Here is a 23,041-nt window from a genome sequence, read left to right as displayed (position 1 = left end):
TCGTTTTAACCAGGCAGACCGGGAAATGAGCAGGGATAATCATGCTCCCAGGGGAGTTTACGGTCCAGGCCAAGATGAAAGTTTGGTCATCAATGAGCAGTTTCCCATGCTGAACTTCCAACTCAGACCAATTTCTTTCCCATCATCCTGCCGGAGGCTCTGGTCCCTTCTAACCTGCTTCTAATGTGAACCTGAGCACATTACCACACTTTATAATCCTCACAATCTCCTTCCTGTTGCCTGGGAGTCCCTGCCCCCAACCTATTCTGCAGCCTCAGTTAGGATTTACTACTCAATTCCCTAACTCCCACCACACTGTCTTCCTTCAGCCACGCCTTCAGAAATCTTTGAGCCAAAATAGGGTTCATCTGCACATCCATGATCACTCAGAGAAGGGGCAATGTCATGACCGAAATGAACTGAATGTCTTCCAAGTTAACCCCCAGGACCAAGCCAAGAGTGGCTGCCAGTAAATCCTCTTACTATCTTGAGAATTTTCAGTTTCTTTCCAGTTCTCTATGGATTCAGAGTCCAGGGTCTTTGACTCGTTCAACTAGTTTTCATGAGCGTCTCCCAAAAATTAGGAAAGAACCTGCATAGGAAAAATAGTGCAAAATATGAATTTGCTTAAGGGAGGGTGGTTTTTTTCAGGCTTCCGTTTTTTTAAAAAAAAAATGGTCTGACCCAGTTTTCAACTAGGTCAAGATGTGGTAGACTGAGTTAAATCATGAAAGGTACAAATTACCCTAGAGCAGAGGAAGATTTTTGTGAGGTCACTTCCTAGCTGCTCCTTTAGCTTGAGTGGAACTTGCCTTTCCAGTTGAGGGAGTGTCATGCCCCCAGGAAAAGTGAACTCATGGTTTTCCCACTCTCCTCCCAACTGTGACAAGGATCCCCATTCCTTCCTGTTTTAATGACTTGGAGTGACCCCAAAACGTTGGCATTGGGGTGTTTTTTCATCTTTCCTCTTTTTGTAGCAAAGTGAGAAGACATCAGAAACTTAAAAACATCTAACCCTTTTCATCCTTATTTCCATCTATATTTTCTCTAGTATCATAACTCAGAAATAATTTTTGACCCGTTCGCCTGATGGTTTCCCTCGGGATCTACAAATGAGTAAATTAATCGGACTTTCATGACCATTCTTGTTCGGGTTTTGTTTTGTTTTGTTTTGTTTTGTTTACCAAAGGCTTTTCCATTACTTGGTTTTGTTGATCTTTGAAATGTGAGCCCTCCTGAGTTCCTGTAAATGTTTGTTCTTTTAAAACATAAGCCTCATTTTATTCTTGCTCGGTGAACTTTTAATTTTCTCATTCCCATTAGACATGTCTGATCAAATCCTCTTTTTTTCTGTTAAAACTTTGTTTCTCAATTCTCATTCATGTTGCTTTCCTCTTCCTTCAGCTGAGATGAAAATGGTCTTATCAACCCTCCTTTCCTTCATGATAGACCTTTCATATACTTTTAGTTTTTATTCTTTTCATATATTTTCCCTCCGATTTCCTTCTGACCCATTCTCTACTGTCTTTTCACCTTCGTATCTATGCCTCAGTTTTCTCTTCTAAGCCTTCCTTAGTTTCCCCCGTTTTTTCTTTAGATCTTTGTGTTCTTGGTTCATAACAGAATGCCCTCACTTTGGGATGCCTGGGAGGCTCAGTGGTTGTGCCTCTGCCTTTGGCTCAGGCCATGATCCCTCCCTCTACTTATATCTCTGCCTTTCTCTCTCTCTCTCTCTCTCTCTCTCTCTCTCTCTCTCTGTCTTTCATGAATAAATAAATAAAAATCTTAAATTGAAAAAAAAAAAAAAAGAATGCCTTCCCTTCAAAAAGTCCTCCGCTAAATCTCCTAAACAGATGAGGGACAGGTGGCCCCTGACCTGCCTTGCCAGCAGCCCCTTTCTTATGCTCTCACACACAAACTGGAGTCCTGGCCATCACTTACTCTCGGGGAGCAGCCTTACCTCTGCCCAGAATGTTTTCCTCTTTTCTCTAAGTATCTCCTGCTGCTCTTCCAAGACAATTTCCCTGACCTTCCTGGCCTGGGTAGTCAAATGTCATCTCTGCTGCTATCACCCCATGGGTTTAACCTCCTTATCAATAAAAATTCAAGGTGGAATTATAAACTGACCTGTTTTTAAAAGTGTCAGATATAGCAACATATGAAAAGAGTACATAAAACAAATATACAGTATGTTGAAAAATTATTTTTATTTTGTTTTATTTAGAAATGTATTTATTTATTTATTTATTTGAGAGAGAGAGAGAGAGAGAGAGCAAGCAGGGGGGAGCAGCAGAGGGAGAGGGAGAAGCAGACTGAGAAGGGAGCCTGATGCAGGGCTCGATCTCAGGACCCTGGGATCATGACCTGAGCAGATGCTTCACTGACTGAGCCACCGAGGTGCCCCTGAAAAAGTATTTTTAAAATAATAATAACAATAATAATAATAACAACAACTTATTTTTTAAAATTCAGGTCAGCACTCCTCAAAACTTTGTGTATCCTTTTTTGTCACACACACACAGCTTCCTCCCTCCTGAAAATAATTACTATTCTTGCCCTGAATGCTCATCACTTCCTCACTCCTCGTTAGAGTTTTATGGTATTTGTATGCTTCCTTCCACAACAGAAGTTAAGTTTCCCTGATTTTGAATTTTATAGAAATGGGACCTTCTCATGGAGAAAGTGTGCAGATCACTCTCTTTTGTCTTCTTTCTTGCACTCAGTGCTGTTTAAGATTCCAGGCTGTGGCATTTAGATGTAGCTTGCTTATTTTCCCTTCTCTCCAGATTTCCATTACACGAGACATTCCACAATTTATTCATTCTGAAGTTGATAAACCAGTTTGGAGCTACTGTATTCATTGCTGGTGAAAACATTCTCGTACAAGAATCCTGGCACAGGTGTGTATGCATTTCTCCAGGTCAGGAATGAGAAAGAATTGCTGAGTCACAGAGAATGCTTGTGTTCAGTTTTAGTAGGAAATGTCAAACTATCTTCCAAAGAGGTGGTACAATTTACATTCGGACTGACAATCAATGGAAATTTATTTTGATTCAGAGCCTCACCTTCTTTGCCCATCTGATGGGCAGGGATAAGCATTTTCATCTCTAAATGCCGAGAGCTACCCAAATGACTGGTTTATAGAATGTGTTCTCATTGTTCTCATTGTTTATTAATTCATAAAACTCCCTTATGTTTATGATTCATTATAGATGTATTCTGTGTCTGAGAAATTTCCAAGGATATACCTTAAGAGAACTTAGGTCAAGTGTGCATAGATGACACCTACTCTGAAATTTTCTTTTTTAACATTTAACAAGGTTTTCTCCACCACACTGGGGGTATCATGGGACAAAGTTTGTATAAGCTTTTGTACTGAGCAGGGTGAAAGAGACTGTGGTACATTCCATGCCAGTGCCTTCAGCCTTAAGATAAAAGATGGACAGCATTCACTGAGTCTCCACATTCCTGAGCTCAGGAGGGGCCTTTCCATTCCAGCAGTTCTGAGATCAAGAGATCTGGGCTTTCCAGGGACTTTCTGTGGAGTTCTCCTACCTCTTGAGGCAGGATGCAACCAGAATAGCTCATTTCTACCTATCTCACGGGTCCTCCCTAAAACTCACCCCTGTCAATTAATAGATGCCCACCAGTAAATCTTCTATAATTACAAGTCTTTATGTATTGATTTTTATTTTAATTAAAAGATGCAAAAGGAGATACTTCAGGCCAGACCTAACACTGTCTTCATACTTCTCTGGAAATTATTTACTGGAGAGATATCAGAAGTGAGATGGAATGAAGTTTAAAAATGTAAAAGAACTGCCACTGTAAATACATGTTCAGGGATTTTTTTTTAATGCCAGTGAAGTATTGCTAATAAAATGTCCCCATTTAAAAAACAAACGTCTTCCTTAATTTAGATGTTAATTGAATGTATGAGTTAATGCTCTATAATTTTTTTAATGACTTTTGTTTAGGGCCTCTATGAGAAGCCAGTCTAAAACTCTCATTTCCAAATCTCTCTCACTTTTAGTATTTTCTCCATTGGACAAAGAACAGTTTGAAAACTTTCTTCAAGTTGAATGTTAAGTACGTGCCAATCAAAGAAGTTATTTAAGAACTTCCTCAAAAGTTGATAGGAAAAGGGAATGCTTGTCATTAGAAAATTTTTGTGAATTATTATAACGCTCTCAGAAAATGATGTCTGAGATATGTGAGGGGAAAAAAAAAAAAGACTCTTCTCTCCAGGCTTCTACTTTTCCCATTATCAACCCCTCCACCTTCATCAAATTCCTTCCTAATGGATGAATGAATTCTTCTTGGTGAATTATAGTTATGAGTCAATGTAACAAGAAAGAGATTAAAACTTCACTCAAAATGATCACATTTGCCCTCAGCCAGCCATACTGGTTTTTTTTTTTTTTTTTTTTTTAAGTCAAGATTAAGCAACCTTTTACAAGAAGGGAATTCATCACTGAGGGGGAAAAGCACATGATCAAGTGGCAAGGGCTTCATAGAAAAGAAAGAGCACTGGAATGGAAATCTCATAGTACACATTCTAGAATCTTTTTGGTATGTACTTGGAGCCTCATCTTCTATACTTGTAAAAAGTGTTAAATTAAATACTATCTGAAATCAAATGTAGGCTTTAATTTCTGTAATGGATTGATACTGAGATCCCAGAACTAATAAAGAAAATGTTTATGAAAATCAGAAAGATCATAATATTTTACACACTCAAAGGATAAAACCACACAACAATAACAAAATCTTCTCCACACTTTTTGGAATAACTTTAAAAAAATTTTATGACAACATTTAATACTGGCAAGGTTGTGGAACTCTCCTACATGGTTGGTGGGAGTTTAAGATGTTATAATCATTTCAGAATAAAAGATATGGCACTGCCTTTTAAAACTAAATATGCATTTAGCTTCTAATCCAGAATTCCACCCCTATTTAATTTATTCAAGAGAAATGAAAATATATGTCCACAAAAGGACTCTTTACAAGAATATTCATAGCAGCTTTCTTTATAAGTTTCCAAACTAGAAACAGCTTAGATGTCCATCAATAGGTGAATGAATAAATATACTGTGGTAGATCTATACAGTGGAATATTACTCAGTATTTAAAAAATAAAGTATTAACATATTCTTCAATATGGATGAATCCCAAAACCTTTCTGAGTAACATAAAAGAGACTACATCTTGATGACAGTTTAAATTCTTCAAAAGTTTGTATTTGTCAAAACCCACAGAATCGTACATATGGGATTTGTGCATTTTGTTTCATGTAAATTCCCTTAAAAAAGAAAAAAGCTAGAGCACTGGAAACAAATATCAAGCCATAGTTTCTGATATGCAGGTTGAAATGGTTAGGAGTGGAGTGTACTAATCTCTTCAAGTTATATTAAATGCATCAAAAATATGTCAGATTAATGGGTGGAGATGGAGAAATAGGGTTAAGTGTTAATCATAGTACCTGATTAGTGGGTATTTGGGCCTTCACTGTATAATTGCTTCAACTTTTCTATGTTTGAAGAACTTTACAATAAAATGCTAGAGAAATCAATCAAAAAGAAAAAGGAAAACCATGTACCTGATCATTTGTCAAATTGATAACACAGAGAAAAATATTTATTTCAAGTGATTTTGAACATAGCAGTTTATATAAATTTAGTGGAATATATTCCATGTAGGCCTAAAAAGGTTTTATACTAACAAATTGCTACTATTTTCAAACTATTTCATATATACTGTAAGATAAAGCAATTAAGTATACTGTTGTCAGGAGCCAAGATGGACAGTGTGGAAAGGGAGACCATAACTAAAATCCAGGAAGTTAAGTAAAAACTCTGCGATATTAGTTGCAATGGCAAAATGCAATATTGAACTGAAAATATCAATATGAAATCATATATTTTTTAGAAATATATTCCTTATTTCTTTTTCCCTGGAAGATGTTAGAAGCAGTACACCTACTTACAATTAGTACCTTACAACAAAGATCATGGTTTCTTCTATATACCTCCCACCCTTTTCCCCCCAGACATAACTATGATTTCTGGATGAAATAGCAGATTCCAGTTCTGAGGCAGAGAAAGTACAAAATAAGCCTTGGACATCTTGTTGCTGAAAGCAAGAAATGCTCAAAGATCAGTGGGTACACGTCAAACACACATAGCAGTCAAATTTTAGGATACTACGGACTTCATAAATACTAAGTGATTGTGACACATTGAATAAATAAAAATCCGTACTACTGGCAGTATCTATGATACCAAATCGTTACTCTGAAAATTAAAGCCTTTTTGAGAAAATCATCGCCAAGTGCTAAGGAAAAGCTCTTCTTTACAGAAGAATTTCAGCCAATAATATAGAAGGAACAATAGAAGATTTACAGCCACCAAAAAAATAATTGATCCATGCAAGGATCATCCATGGATGTAAAACTACTATGCAAATTACACAGGGGTTTCAACATGACATAATGTCAAAGTATCACCCCTGATTATTTACTATTTACAAAGAGAAATACCTCCTTTACAATAGAGAGATGTCTGTCACCATGTGAGCCTAAACTAAAGAAACTAATTTGAAAAAAAAATAGCAAAAAATATATATGTGCAGCACAATTGGGGGGAAGTATAGGATGGATTAGGCACTATTACAAAATGATCGTTAATTTTATTTTATTTTTTTATCATTAATTTTATTAGGTGTGATAATTGACCTACTGATTATGGAAGAGAATTTCATTGTTTTAGGAAATGCCTGCTAAAGTCTTACAATATGACTGCACAGTATCTGCAACTCACTTTGAATAATTCAGCTAAATAATTAAGAGAAAGAGACAGATATTGAAACAGAACAAGAGAACAACGTGGCATGATATTTGTAAGAGTTGAAACTAGTTATTTGATACATGATGTTCATACTAGCCTTTCAACCTTTCTACATATCCCAAAATTCTTATTTTTGTCATTTAGTTATAACAAAATATAAGAATTTTGTTATTATAACAAAATATAAGAATTTTGTTATTATAACAAAATATAAGAATTTTGTTATTATAACAAAATATAAGAATTTTGTTATAACATTCTTAAAGATGTCAACAAAAGGAAGGACTCTTAATGAATAAAATAATCTTTTAAACTCATGTAGAGAGATACCTGAGTGGATCAGTGGTTGAGGATCTGCCTTTGGCTCAGGTCGTGATCCCGAGGTCTTGGGATCGAGTTCCACATCAGGCTCCCCACAAGGAGTCTGTTTCTCCCTCTGCCTATGTCTCTACCTCTCTCTCTGTGTCTCTCATGAATAAATAAATAAAATCTTTAAAAAATAAAAAATGAAACTGATAGAGTATAATTGAAAATAAGATAGTATCAAATCAAATATATTTAAAATGATATTAATTGAATATACTGAACAAAACCCATGATTCCATCCATAAGAGCCTACCTGGCTTCTAGTCCTGCTCTCCTCTACCCTATCCTATTCCTTGTAGCCAAAAAAATCAAATCAGACCTTCAGTGGTTCAGAGTCAAATCCCAAATTCTCATACATGCCTCCAGACATTCTCCTGTTTATATTCTGCACAATGGTCAGACAAGTGACTTTGCTCTACATTATAGAAATCGCCTTCCTACAAGGCCATCTGTTCTCCCAGTGTGCTGGATGTCAGAGATGGACCAACTCAGCCTCGCCTCTGCCTTCCTTTTGTAATCAGAGAGGTTGGAAAGCTAAAGCCACATTTTTCAAACCTCTTTCAGCCAGGATGCTGAGTGTGACTGGATCTGCCTAATAGATGTAGGAGTTCAAGATTTGGAATGTAGCAATAAGGCCATTCTCTGGTTTTTTACTCTCTGGCAAAGCCATGAAATCATGAGGTTTGCTAGCCTTTTCTAGCATTTCACATCCATCTCTAGCTTGAAGGGTAACAAGTAATCTGTGCCTCTTGATGAGGCTTTCTATTCCTTGGGTTGGAGCTGTAAGAGTCTATTTTTCAGTTTCTAGATAGTCGAGAGGCGGCTAAAGGGGTGACAGCAGAGCTACTACCAGCAGTGATTGATTTCAATCGATATTCTCAATTCCCATGGTGCGTCAGTTCCTTCTGGTTCTCAAATTATTTCTGGAGACTCAACTTTGAATGCCTTCTGTCAACCTTTCCAATAATTTTCTAAGACTAATTCCTCTATTAAAACATTTTTTGGTCAAAATCCCTGTAGTGGTGTCTATCGTCTGCACTCTGATAAAGTTTTGTGAATCTGAGAAACATACATCTTAAAATAGAAGATATTTTGAAAGAACAGGAATTTACATTTGGCAGGGATTCCAAAATCTGGAACATCAAACCACCCTGGACACTTGAGAGAAAATAATAGCTTATCAGACTCCACCCAAAACCCATAGAACAATCTCTGCAGGTGGAGCCTAACATGTATTTTTAAAATCTCTCCAGGTAATTATGATGCAATCTGCCAAACATGAAAATCCATGACCAGGTATGTGGGATCTTAAGGTGTAAAGGCTTAGGGATGTCATGAGGTCAACATTCCATCTGATGCAAGAATCTCCATGCTGACATTTTGATATTTCCAAACTTTCCTCTCCTACGGATGACATTATTGTCCTCAGTAGTTTATCAACCTAGCAGGAACTCTCTGATGGGAACAGCCAGCTTTGCAGAAAGAATGAAATAGCTTCTTTCAAAACCATTCGGTAATGGAAATGCCCACGTTAAACTGCGACTTAAAAATCTATATTTTTACTTTACAGAATGTGTATTAAGCTAATAATTGCATGTGATACACTACCAGCTCTTTTTTTAAGATTTTGTCTTATGAGAGACAGAGAGAGAGAGAGAGAGGCAGAGACACAGGCAGAGGGAGAATCAGGATCCCTGTGGGGATCCTTATGCAGGATTCGATACCAGGACCCTGGAATCATGACCTGAGCCAAAGAGAGATGCTCAACCACTGAGCCACCCAGATGTCCCAATACACAACCAGCTCTTAAAAAAAAATATTTTTATTAGCTTGAAGCACATTCCTGTTATTGTTAATATACCAAAACAAGATCTTAAAGTAATACATCACAGATTCACAGCATTACGAGGTAAAAGATCAGAAGCAATCTGAAGGATGATTATTTTAAAACAGGGACTTAGAGTGAAAGGCACAATCTAAAACTAATGACATTTCTTAAAAGTGACCTCAGAGGCCTTTACTTTGGTCTTTTACTCACTTGTTGCCGTAAGCAAAGAGCAATGTATTTAATTCATTCGGGTCTCTTTTCAAATAAATGACAATTTCCGTTCACCTCCCTACTTACTCATTTTTATTCTTGCCTGGATCCTCACCCTGATATGCTCACTAACCTTACTTTTCAATGGATCCAACTCCAACCAAGTAGTTGGAGAGTTGATTAAAGATGGACAAGAAAATAGAGCAAAACAATATGACAGAAACTTAGCAGACATCTGTAATTTTGAAAAAGACAAGTGACCATGGGTATGTGTACAGTGAACTTAAATCAGAAATCAAAGTGGAGAGGCAAGTTTCTTCTAATGTCACCTTTGAGAGCCTGAAAAATAATTGAGAATGGAAGCCCATCTGCTTCCAGTATTCCAACTCTGCTAGTGACATGGGGGTGTTGCTTTCTACAGATGACATAGGTAGAACACAACTGTGCCCAAATTCCTTTTAATTTCTTATCCCTCTTTTGGGTATCAACTGCATTGATTTCTCTGAAAACTAAAGACTTGATGTTAAAGAAAGTCACAGGTTTATGGTGTTGTAAGGGAGCAGGCAAATTCATGATTATTTATTAACTTGGCAGGTATTTCCTGGGTACCTAGCATGTGACAGGTATTCTGTTGAGCTCTGGAATAGAGGGGCAAAAGGATCCTGAATATGATACATGTGCCTGGAATGCTACCAACATTCCATACCTGGATGGTTTCTTTCTCCTCAGTAGCTCTAAAGGTGTGGATTTGGGGACCAAGCTGACCTTGGCTCCATTCCCAGCCTCATCTCCTGCTGACCATGTAATTCTGGGTGCTTGTTCCATTTTGATAGCTCTCTTCCTGGTCCCAATGGTGGACATGTACAACATGGCACCACCTTGAAGCAAGGGGTGACCTGATCCCATTGTGTAGGGAGAAAAAGATCACTCATTTCCTTTAGATGAAGAAGACCATCTGCTGGGGAAGAAAACAAAATTTTTCTTCCTTTCACCAGCCTTTCTTTAATCAACCTCCCAGTTTAGAGACCCTTTTAAGACAGGACTCTTCTAGGGGCACCCAGGTGGTACAGTCAGTTGAGCAACTGACTCTTGGTTTCAGCTTAAGTTGGGATCTCAGGGTCATGAGATCAAGGCCTTTGTCATACTCTATACTCAACACAGAGTCTGCCTGGGATTCTCTCTCCCTCTCCCTCTGCTCCTTCTCCCTGCACTGTCTTGCTCCTAAATAAATAAATGAATAAATAGATAGATAGGACTCTTCTAGGCTGATCCTAATCTCCACAGGGGATAAATAGGTCGGTCTTTTCCCTTACTCATTAACTTTTTCCAGGAACCAAATTCACTTGACCATGAGAATCCACCGGGCCCTTATAGAAATAGATTCTTGGACCTCACTCTAGACCTAATAAATCAGAATCTCTAGAAGTTTCTATTCTTAACAGATAAGAGATAAAATCAGGTAGCTATTTCTGTTCTAAGTAAGTCCAGATATTTCATCAAAACTTTAGATAATATTTTAAAGATTTTTTCTGATTATGAAATTAATATATGTACATGGTAGAGAATTTTTCAAAAAAGAAAAATAAATGTTAAAAAAATTACCCATTATTTCAAAGCCTGGAATTAAGAAAAATAATCAGACTTGGGTTTCTCTTTTCATTTTCCTCTGTGACTATTCTTATAGGTATTCTTCTATCCTCTTATATCCTCTATATGTTTTTATATCCTAAGATATCCTTATATCTTACATACTTCTTCTAGGTATTCTTATAACACATGCCCAATTAGTGTTTTACAGAAATAATTTCATTTAACTATTATTTATTGAGAATCCTCCCAAAGTAGTCACTGTTCTAGGTGTTGGGTATATAGAAGTGAGCAAGTCGAAAGAAATCTGTGAAACAATGAACTTATATTAACATATCAGAAGATAGTCAAGAAACCAGCCAACTGTGAATAAGTGAATAAATATTTACAGTTAGTGCAAGTGGCAGAAATGATAATATTTGGGTGTCTACAAGCTGCTGAGAATGGTCCCTAAATTAAGTTAATCCTTTTAACAATCCTATAGGGCAAGTGCCACAATTACCCTCACTTTATAAATGTGAAAACAGAGACACCAACTCCTTGCCAGCGTATCTAAGTATTTACAGGATGCTATGAAGTTAGTAACTTGGAAGACCAGCTTAGATCAGGTCACCAGAAAGGGGGCAACACATCATGAGGTCTGGGTTGGCCAAGCAAAGAATTGAAGCCTGCTGATTTATTGAAAGAAAAGGTAGGAATCAGGAAATCAAACAGGTATGTGAGATTAAAGCAAAGCGGATATGAGAAAATAAGATTAGGTACCAAGAAGGGAGGCAGCCAGGCTCAGGGAGGAGACAGCCCAACACTCTGTGTTGTTGGGGGTTTCTAGTTTGGCTTTTGGGAGAAATATTTTTACCTGCTTCGTTGTAAAGCAGAAAACACTCCTTCACCGTAAGTGACATTTCCACCTGGGCTGACTCATCAGCAGGCAGGTTTCACACCTGGAGATTGTCAGGCCGATCTGTACAGTGAAGGAGGGCGTGGGGCAGGCCAGGGCAGGGCCCAGCAGGGTGGCGTGGTGGCGAGAGGAAGACACAGGTGGTGAGGCCAAACCCTGCCCGGGGAGCCCTGGGGCTGGAGACGGCGGACACAGAATACCTTCAAGCTGTGAAACACAGCTCCCGAGAGCCAGAGGACTCTGCACCCCCGAATCCAGGGGGCCATAGGAATGATGACAAACCACCTTCTAATGAAAAAGAAAAAGGACAATGTTGTGGCATGCGTCTGGCACGGCCCACATCACAACAGGAGCTTATTTCTTGAAGAAACAAACTTTTTAAGTCATTTTGATACCCCCTCAAAACATCTAAAATGTTCCATATTGTAACACTTTGATACTTTCTAAAATAGCAGAACACATAGAGGACTATGAAGATGGCAAGGAACCAGAAAAAGAACCAACATTGAGAAGCGTCAAACACATAGGGGACCCCGGGTGGCTCAGTCAGTTGAGCGCTGGACTCTTGATTTCTGCTCAGGTAGTGATCTCAGGGTCTTGAGTTTGAGCCCCGGGTTGGGGGCTCAAGCGAGGAGTCTGCTTGAGATTCTCTCTCACTCTCCCTCTGCCCCTCCCACTGCTTTCTCTCCAAAGTAAATAAATAGAAAGAAAGAAAGAAAGAAAGAGAGAGAGAGAGAGAGAGAGAGAGAGAGAAAGAAAGAGAAAGAAAGAAAGAAAGAAAGAAAGAAAGAAAGAAAGAAAGAAAGAAAGAAAGAAAGAAAGAAAAAAGGAAAGGAGAGGAGAGGAGAGGAGAGGAGAGGAGAGGAGAGGAGAGGAGAGGAGAGGAGAGAGAGGAGAGGAGAGGAAAGGAAGAAAGGAAAAAAGAAAGGAAGAAAGGAAGGAAGAGGCATCAAACACCACAGGTACTGATGTCTTCATTGACAAAGTAACACCTCTATGTTAATGCCTGGGCACAATTGGTGTCCAACTAATTCCATCATATCTTACAAGACTGTATTGCATTGGGTAAATTCCTGAATTCCTCTGATCCTCAATTTCACTGTCTGTGAGATGGACACAAAAATCATACCTACATCATGTTTAAATGACGTAATACATCAGCACACTTAGCAGGTGATATTAGCACCAAGACTTAATAATCTAGATCTTATTGATGACACAACTGCTACCCAAACCCAAACCCTTGCATTCATCTGTCCTTTCTCAGACTTCTTATGCTCCCACTCCAGTAACCGTCATGTGCCTCCAACTCATCTTCATGATGTCCCGCTCTAGCCTCTCCTGGCAACTCTTTCCTGTCCTTCCATCTTTCCTGAGCTCCTTCTCTCAGTTGAAGCCTGAGTCTACGGCAAGACTATCACTTCCCATATGGGAGTTTCAAGAGAAGCACAGGGCCAGGAACAGATTGAGACCAGTCCTGTGCTTCCATGATGGCACTTTTCCATTCCCACAACCCTGCCCCATCACTTCCTTTGAAGTACATGCATGTCATTAGCTCATCCACTCACCCCACCTCCCAGCTGTCAGGTGAAGATCTTGATGAATTCTTTACATTCTTTGAAGACCTTGGCACAGGGCCACAGTCTCTCCTATCATACCTGTTGCTGACATCAATTCAGGCAACTTTATGTTGATGTGTCCCAGTGTCACTTATAAAACGTCCCCCTCCTCAAATCAAGCTTCAACTCAGCCTCTATTTGTCACTAAGAGTTAGGGAACATGCTAAATGATGGCATATGAACACAAATCAACAAAACCCAGAAGGTGAGAAATTACAGAACACATGACCTGTGTTCTCCAAAACATAAATCACAAAGGTCAGGACAGTAAGAAACATAGATTAAAAGTAAAAAGAAACAAAGCAAACAAATGCAGTGTGTGGACCTTATCTGGATTTTCATTCAAACAAATTCAATTGCAAATATATATATAAGCAAATAAATACAACTTTTGGGGGGAAACAAATTGGGTTTTTTTTCATGCAGTGATATTTAACACTGACAGGTTTATTTGGTGATTTTAGAGAATCAGTGTTGATCTTTAAATCTATGGTAAGGAAATTGTTCTTGCATTTTCATTATATATTTATAGAGTGAGTAATTTGGTATCTGGGAATTGCCAGTATCTAGGAAAGAAACTCAGGGAGGATATAATTGGGAAGATATGAGTTTGGTGTTATAGGTCTAACAGGACGGCCATTGGTTGGTTGAAGCTGTGTGAGGGAGGGCTCCTTGTAAGATTCTCTACTTTTGTTTGTTGGGATTTTTTTAAAGACGTATTTATTTCTTTAGAGAGAGTGTGTGCACGCAAGTGCTCAAGCAGGTGGTGGGGGGGGGTGTGCAGAGAGAGAGGTAGAGAAGCAGTCTCTACCCCGAACCTGATTCAGAGTTCGATCTTAACACCCTGAGATCATGACCGGAGCCCAAACCAAGAGTCAGACACTAAACTGACTGAGCCACACAGGCGCCCCTGATTCAATGCTTTTGTACTTTCCCTAATATACAGTGGTAAGAAACATCCACGTGGGTGGCCCATCCAACCTGATCGCCTTTCAGTTCCACATTCCACTTGAGCCACACACCACAGTCATAATCCTGGACCTTGGCTCCTGGAGCCATGCCAGCCCCTCCAGCCACCCCCCCCTCCTACTTTTTCACCATGTTGAGGCCTTTTATTTGAGGGTCTCTCCATTTTCTCCAGTCTCTCAGATACCTTCGGGCTCCATCTTCTTTCCTCTGGTCCAGAGCCCACGGTTGAGCACTTCAACCACTCTCTTTCCCCTCATCATTGACTTTTGCCCTCTTGTCCTTACACTGTTTCTAGAGGCAAAGCCTAAATCTGGACCAGTCTAATTAGGTCTCTGTTCTTACACCCAAGCTACAACAGGCTGCCTGGCACACGCCAGTTGGAAGCACAGCACATTGATTATCTCTGGCCTCGATAAACCCTAACATTGTGGAGCAATCATTTGGTGTGTCTCGTGTCCTTCACTGGCTCCAAGCTTCCTCTTCCATCTCACAGCTCTCACCCTGACTCTTCACTCATCACTCTCAAAAAACTATGAATATTTCACAAAAAAAAAAGCAGGATCATGAGATGCAAACTCTGTGAACTTTCTCTAACCTCAAATATAAACTTTCCACCTACTCCCACTCTTTCCTCCATGTCTCTTGTTCCAGAGGAAGAGATACCTCCATTGGCCTGTGTTCTAGAAACCACTTCTCCCACCTCCTGAGGAAAGTTAACCACCATTTATCCCCCTCTTGGAGTCTTCAACTCTAACATCCTCAATATCTTCTCAATCTCCCTTTCTCTTTCTGTTTGTCTTTCTTCTGGCTTTTTCAATGCTTTCCCATCTGAAGAAGAAAAATGTAAAAATCTGTCTTCCTGGCTTCTATTTCCTCTTGGTTTCACTGCCAAACTATTTTTCACTATTCCCTCTTCAGCCCTCTATTTCTAGAATCACCAATGAACTACAGAGGTGATTGCCAGAGTCAAAAGACATTTGCCCATCCTTTACCTTATGTGACCTCTGATTGACATCTACACGCATAGGAAGCACTAGTAAGGTAGTAAAGAACTTGGAGACAACCCTGAGAACACAAACCAAATCCACAATTGCATTATCAGGCTACACAGAGACATTTGGAAAACATATGATGGAAAAACTAAAAAGCATTCAAGTGTCAGAGATTAATTCCAGGGAGAGAGGATTAAACTCTACAAATTAGTGGTGGAGATCTACGTTCTCCAGAAGACTGCACAGACAGAAAGAGCCACTCAGACCAAAATAGAGCAAAACCCATCCCCTGGTGCTACCTCTAAAGAGGCAGGGGGCTTGATGGAAGTTTAAGAAGGCCTTTGCTTCTTCTTGATCACTTGAATCAAAGAATGAGAATTAATTCATATTAAATATATAATTAAAAAGAAGTTAAAAAAAAACAGAAGATGCTAGTGAAAGTAGCCAAAAACGTTCTGTTTGGTTCTATTTCTATGAAACCAAGCCAGTACATTCTGTGTAGTTCTATTTCTATGAAACCAAGTAAAGACAAACTGATCTATTACAAAGTAGGTCAGAACAGCTGCTATTCTGGGGCTGTACAGACACGAGGGGGCATGAGGGAGCCTGCCAGGTGCTGAAAACATTTAATATCTTGAATGTCCCAGAGTTATCACACAGGTATGTACCTATGAAAAAACTCATCAAGCTATACGTCTTAAGATCCATGACTTTTATTGTGTGTAAATTATACCCAAATTAGAAGTTAAATAGAAGGAGATTTATTTTCTAAAGTGAAAAATAAGGAAGAAAAAGAAGAGCTGTTCATTGGGAGTGACCTCCCTAATCCCAGAACGCAGTTAGGGCAGGGAGACTAAGGAATTCCGACAGTATGGCCGGGACTCGGTTCTGTGCTGAGATCCCATGTTGAGCAATGGGGCTTTGTGATTCCTATTTGAGCTTGTGGGGGGAGGGGGATGCACTGATCCACCCATGTGCTTATGGGCATGCACTTGACACTGGAATGTTTTCACTGTGATCAGTAAGTTGACATTCTGACCTGGATAGATCAGTCTCTGGAAACTCAGCTAATAGTTATTAGTACTCCTGGTCTCAGAGGAGCCAGCGGCCCTCAGAGCACTCATAAATGTGCTACTTCTCTGGCTCTGCGAGGCTCCTCTCTTGCCCAGACCACCCAGGAGTCAGCCTGGTGCCTGGCCCCCTGACAGTGGCCTGCTTTCTCCGTGCTGTTCCAAGAGAGGGTAACAGGTGCAGGTGGATGGGTAACAGAGAGGGTGCAAGAGAAGGTAACAGGTACAGGATGATTCTTAGAAATCCCAAACTCAGCTCTCTGCACCTGTCTTTCCCCCTGCCTTTCATGGAGTTCTCGCCATTTCTCACCTTACTTACTGCTACCCCACCCCCCTGCCACTACTACTCCTCTGTTCCTTCCCACCTCCCATGTCCCCCTGCTTGGACCTTTTCAAAGGTACCCCAGTTCAAGTTCCCATGTTCAAGTTCAAACCACTAGACGTGGTTGAGGTAACAGTTTCACTGAGCCTGCAGCTACTCCACCCCACCCCTAATCCTGGCATACTTCCCGCTTCATCCGGTTTGCCACATTCGTGAGACGGTTGACATTTTTGATGGGGCAACATTGTGGAGGACTATCCTGTGCATTCCAATTGGTTTAGCATCCCTGTTCTCCTGCCCACTAAATACCCATAGTACCCCGCCTTCAGACATTGTGAGGACTATAATATGCCCCCAGATATTTCCAAACACCTCCTACCTTTCCAACTGGGTGGCTCCTACTGGTCCCTCATACCTCAGCTTAAACATGGAACCATATACAATTGCCATCCTCATGGTTCAAGAACATCGAGTATTGGCTACTTAATATGATTCAATCAAGTAGTTATTCCTTCTGGAAGCCCGCGTTACAGATGCCCTACAGTACTCTGTGACTCTCTTTATCCAAGTGCTCATACCATGTGTGTAATAGCTGATTTTCTTGTCCCCTCCTTCTTACCCCCCTGCTCAGCCCTAATTACCTGGGAGCAAAGACCAAGTCCTAACTTTATCTCTTGGTATCACAAGCTTCACTTGGCTCAGTACTTGGCACATAATAGGTACTCTCCCCATATTCAATAAATAAACAAACAGGATATTAAGCATACTTTCCCTGATGACTTAGTGTTATTTCTTCTGGGCATAGAGATGACTTTCAGGCTATTTGGGTCATTGACAGCTCTTGGCTCTATGCCAATGACCCACCAATGCCTTGTTTTTTGCGTTTGTGTCTGAGTTTTGTATCCTATCATCAGTATGCCTGCCTCCAGAGATCTTCCGTGGCCTTTGGAATCTAAGGCAGATTGTCCCAGGTGCTGTATCAAGGCATGGACTTTGCTACGTAAACACTGTGATAGTAACTCCTCTGGTTCAGGAAACTTTCATCTTATTTCTGGATTCTTGCTAGGCTTCACACACCTCAAGTTTCTCCTCTGCTTAGTGAGGCAAGCAGTTTCTAGAACCCTCTGCTTGGTCACTTTCCTTTTGGAAACTGCTTAAATATGATAAGGACTTTTGAAATAGAGAAATGTTTCTATGCCGAGATGCTCATTCCTGGGTCCCCCGCTGGTGACAAAGAGGGACAAAGAGATTTCTCAAGGTATTTTCTAAGTGGTTATTGTCACTGTAGTCACAAAGTATATGGGTACACTTTATTTTGAAAAGCTTTTTTTTAATTTTTTTCATGTTTTTTTATAATAAATTTATTTTTTATTTGTGTTCAATTTGCCAACATACAGAATAACACCCAGTGCTCATCCCGTCAAGTGTCCCCCTCAGTGCCCATCACCCATTCACCCCCACCCCCCGCCCTCCTCCGCTTCCACCACCCCTAGTTCGTTTCCCAGAGTTAGGAGTCTTCATGTTCTGTCTCCTTTTCTGATATTTCCTACCCATTTCTTCTCCCTTCCCTTCTATTCCCTTTCACTATTATTTATATTCCCCAAATGAATGAGACCATATAATGTTTATCCTTCTCCTATTGACTTACTTCACTCAGCATAATACCCTCCAGTTCCATCCACATTGAAGCAAATGGTGGGTATTTGTCATTTCTAATGGCTGAGGAATATTCCATTGTATACATAGACCACATCTTCTTTATCCATTCATCTTTCGATGGACACCGAGGCTCCTTCCACAGTTTGGCTATTGTGGACATTGCTGCTAGAAACATCGGGGTGCAGGTGTCCTGGCATTTCATTGCATCTGTATCTTTGGGGTAAATCCCCAGCAGTGCAATTGCTGGGTTGTAGGGCAGATCTATTTTTATATAAATAAACACTGAGCTATGGATCTCTAATGGAGCTATGGATTTTCTAATTTTTGTTTTGTATGACTTTGACTTAAAAAAAAAGAAACCCTTTCCATTATAATTCATATAGAATGAAATCCAGGACCCTAGGAAACAGAGATAAGGGAAACAGCCAGGCAGAGGTGAATGGGGAAATATGATTTCCCCTCCAAGTTTTATATTTACAATACCTTTAAATATTTTAAAAATCTTTTAAATATATATCTTAATAAGTGCTATATAACTTGATCAACAAGCAATTTTTATTTTATTTTATTTTCAATATTTACTTTTACCATCATTTTTCTCTTTTACAGGATAATTACAACAGTGTAGGAAACAAAGGATATAAAAGAAGAATGTTAAATTGTTTTGGACAAAGAGCTCGCTGCTTACAAAAAGTCCATATAACCTCATTCCTCTGAACACAATATTATACATCATACTAAACATGAATAGCTTATAGGAAATTAGTATTAAATAGAAGAAACAAAAAAACATATATATATATATATATATAAATAACATAAAATAGAGTTTGACTCTAATGTGATGCTTAACAAAGCAAACTATGATGCAATATGTATCAACTTCATTAATTGGACAAGTCCCCTGAAGCACAAATCAAGTATGTGCTAAACTCTCAACCACCAACTCCAGCTAGATTCTTTTTGTTCATGGGTTCTGTCCAATTCCATTCCAGAGAGCATCAGCTTTTTACATCTTCTTGACTCTATGGCTGTAGAGAAAAAAAAAAAAAAAGGAAAAAATAAGCAAAAACAGGGCAACCAGCTGGGAGGAATGGCTTTTGTGCCTGAAGGTTGCCCCTCACCCCCTAATCTCATCTCAGGATGCCAGCAGCTCAGAGTCCAGAGGAGATAATCGAGGTTCAGAGAGGAAGGGCCTTGCCCAATGTAACTCAGCTAGCTGATGACAGAAACAGGACCAGACACTTATATCTTTAAGTTCAGTGCCTGCTGCACCTTTGTGTTAGGTGACTTCTGTTCATATTGATAAAATGTTATTCTCTATTATCATTGATGTGGTTTGACTCAAATTTCCCGCCTTAAAATTCTACAGTACTGGGGTGCCTAGATGGCTCAGTCAGTTAAATGTCTGACTCATGATTCCGGCTCAGGTCATGATCTCAGGGTTGTGAGATCGAGCCCCGCATCAGCCTCCACACTCAGCAGGGAGTCTGCTTGAGATTCTCTCTCTCAAATAAATAAATCAATCCTTAAAATCAATAAAATAAATACAATTCTATAGTGTTTAGGCATAAGGGTCCCAGTGAGCCTGTGATCCAGCATGGCCCTTGCCCCAGACATTTGAAGAGGAGCCAATGGCAAATGTCCCATACCTGAGGAGACGCACAGTCCGTTTCACCCATTTCTTCTTTGGATCTGCACACACAGCCTTTTTTTTCTTTGTGTAAAAGCTAAACAAACAAACAAACAAACTCAGAAAATGTGATTCGTGCTTAAAGAGTTTTGAATGGCTATTTCATAGAGCATGCAATGGAAATTTTGTATTCCAATGGACTGCTCTACCCACTAAGAATTTTATTTCAGAGGTGAAACATCACACACAAAAAAAAATTGTTTCTGATAAAGCTTGCTGCAAGAAATGAAAGGATTCTCTCTTACATTCTCTGTATAAATAGATGTGCAATGACTGGAAAATAAGTCTCAGAACTGTAATTTAATTTTGTTGCTGGTGGTTACACAAAATATGTGTATATCCAACCAATGACTGATATCATTTCAAAGTATAACATCCTATATGAATCAAGAATAGTACATTTGAAAGTATAATAACTCTGAGTTTTTACATACAGCCCCAACCATTCTCTGGTAGAAGATGCTCATTTCAAAATTTATCTCTCGTATTTTCCCGAGATGGCATGTTAGTAGCTAATAAGTATATCTTAAAAAGTGATTTTGCCCTCAACTCTGTTTTTTTTTTAAGAACTAAGCTTTTACCTTATTCTAGTCCTATCTAAACTTTGAAATACATATGTACTATCAAAACAAGCATATCTTTGCCACATCAATTATTTCTGAAACTCCAGAAAGGTAAAAATTTTTATACTTGAAATTCTCACATATTCCTAACACAATTGAATGACAGTCAATTAATAACTTACATAACGGCATTGATGTCACAAGCTTCATTGGCCAGCTGTTGTGTGAAGCCCATGATAGATCCGGGAGGAACCATATGTTCTGTATATCGAAGACAGCAATCAAAGTTGCTTGCTGCTGAAAAGAAATTAAAAGGATTGAGTCCACATGGATGAATGTATCCTGTAATAGCTATCATGGAACTACTTGAAGTTGTGATTGTATATGGTAAAGAAACTACTTAGAGAAACAGTTCCAATGTCTTTGAGGCCTGATTTAATGTAGTTTCCAGCTCTCTTAAAAAAAAAAAAAAGGCTTATGTGATGGGCGATTTGGGTTCAATAATATAGTTTAGAAGCCTATGACTTCTAACAAAAGGAATATCTTTAGTGAGAAACACAAACTGATAGTCTTTTATTTAAGATCATTATAACCACTCAAGAATAGGAGTATCTTCCACTTGGAGAAATACCTATAATCTTCCAAATTCAGAAAATGAATAAATATGGAGATTTCAGCCTATTACTTGGCTACCAAGCATTGAGAGGAGGGGAATGATAAGAAGTTACAAAGGAAAATGCAATTCATAGGAGCTGCAAAAGCACTTTGCAACTGTATTGGTGGAAATATTTTATTTTGGCCATAAAAATTCAATACATGCATTTTCAGGAATGCACCTGTTGCTAAAAGGGATGTACTCGCATAGTCAAAAAGCAATATTCAGACACTACCCCAGGTTAAATTATAACCTACTGTAAGGTAAGGGATAAATACTATCTCTAAGTTGGCAAAAAATAGCCCAAAACCATGTAAGGATGGAGAAGTCAGATTCTATAATCTGCCCCTAAAGGATGAGTTTTGAACTCTACTAAAACTATTTAGGTGGAAAGTGAAAATGTTGGAAAAGTGGGACTGCTACCTGCATTTCAGAATGACCTCATTCACTGGTAACATTACACAACTTACATCACTCCCAGAAATAGCACTTAGGCCTTGTTTTGGACCTTGAGGGTCTCTAAGAGTCCAGCCTGCACCAAATATCTGCTGGGATTGACAGCAGAGAAAAAGCCTAATCACCAGCAATAACCGTTCCCTCCTTACTCACCAATGAGCTGACAACTCCCATCACTTCCGAAGACTTTCTAGCACCCTCCCATTCCTTGGGGACACCCACGTGAGCTCAAGGCTTAGAGGAGAATGAAAACAGTTCTTCTACCTGTGTTAGCAGAAAGAGTGATACTTACCTTCTGACTTGCTGCAGAGGTGGAGAAGCAGCACTGACATCATCAAAGCAGCCAAGAGCAAATTCTTGCTACTGCACATCATTTTCAGCTCAAAGAATAGATCTGCTCAGTGCTGGGTACCCAGTGCCCTGAGAGTGCTGCTAGGTTCTGATAGCAGCCTGGGTCTGGGATGGCCCTACTTATAGCAAATATTGGGAATGTACACAGAAGGCGTGTTCTAACATGGGTTTTCCCCCATTGATCAACCTGCCCCATCATGTCGTCACAAAGAAAAACCACAGGGAAAACTTCCTGCCTTTCCCTAATGTTGGGAAGCCGTGAAGGTCAGGGTGAGGGGGTGGTGTTTGAGAAGGGGAAAAGCCTGCTAAATCCTTTGGGTTTTCAAAGAGGAAAGAGGGAAAAGCAGCACTGCCCTGTGGCTCTGAAATGTTTTTCATGTAGTTTTAATTTAATCTTTTGTTTCTGAAAAGAGAGGACAAGGATTAACAAGGATACAAAGGTCAGCCCTACACAGAAACATTACAGGACTCTATTGTTACATTCTATTTGCTTTCAGAGTCAACTGGGAGCAGGAGGATGAGGTGGAATGCCAGGCATACTTGGGGATGCATTTATAATTGCATAGTTGGTGCTCAGCTGTCACCAAGACCTGGAATTTCTAGGCCACCATTCAGATTAGGTAATATGGCAATGCTATAGTAGTGTTCCTAATTTTGGTGGAAAATACCAGCCTCAAATAAGACTCAATCCTCAGCTTCATCATGTCAATTCTAAGAATCTTCTATATTTGCATGACTCTAATCAATATTGCAGCCCAGAAAATAATCCCCACATGCCCTTAACTCTGCATGCTGAGGTAGTTACATAACTTAATACAAAGCCTCAGAAGGGTTGAAGAAAAAGAGACAATCAACAAAATCAATGTCAAATAATAATAATAATGATCATAATGTACTATGAATCCATAACCTATGGTGGTGTAATGAGAACTCTCCACAAAGGAGAATGAATATT

General features: G+C 39.3%; 1 protein-coding gene and 1 long non-coding RNA gene across 3 annotated transcripts; one reads left to right on the top strand and one right to left on the bottom strand.

The window, feature by feature from the left end:
- The first annotated feature begins 15,832 nt into the window (after positions 1–15,832).
- Positions 15,833–19,451, top strand: LOC140616119 (uncharacterized). The gene is made up of 3 exons (XR_012016646.1): positions 15,833–15,977; positions 17,776–17,967; positions 18,978–19,451. It is a non-coding gene; the product is annotated as an uncharacterized lncRNA (long non-coding RNA).
- Positions 18,906–22,195, bottom strand: CCL20 (C-C motif chemokine ligand 20). 2 transcript variants are annotated; one of them, XM_072797154.1, is made up of 4 exons: positions 22,028–22,195; positions 20,807–20,921; positions 20,021–20,098; positions 18,906–19,399 (listed from the first exon to the last, which is right to left on the bottom strand). In XM_072797154.1, the coding sequence occupies exons 1-4, from the start codon at positions 22,107–22,109 to the stop codon at positions 19,378–19,380; spliced, it is 297 nt and encodes a 98-aa protein (XP_072653255.1). In that variant the 5' UTR covers positions 22,110–22,195; the 3' UTR covers positions 18,906–19,377. The 2 variants fall into 2 exon arrangements, with proteins under 2 accessions (XP_072653255.1, XP_072653257.1); XM_072797156.1 differs by having other exon boundaries at positions 20,807–20,918; positions 22,028–22,194.
- Positions 22,196–23,041: the final 846 nt, after the last annotated feature.

Source organism: Canis lupus, chromosome 24, assembly GCF_048164855.1.
Source record: "Canis lupus baileyi chromosome 24, mCanLup2.hap1, whole genome shotgun sequence".
NCBI classification, from domain to species: Eukaryota; Metazoa; Chordata; class Mammalia; order Carnivora; family Canidae; genus Canis; species Canis lupus.
This window is presented reverse-complemented; position numbering and strand designations above follow the sequence as displayed.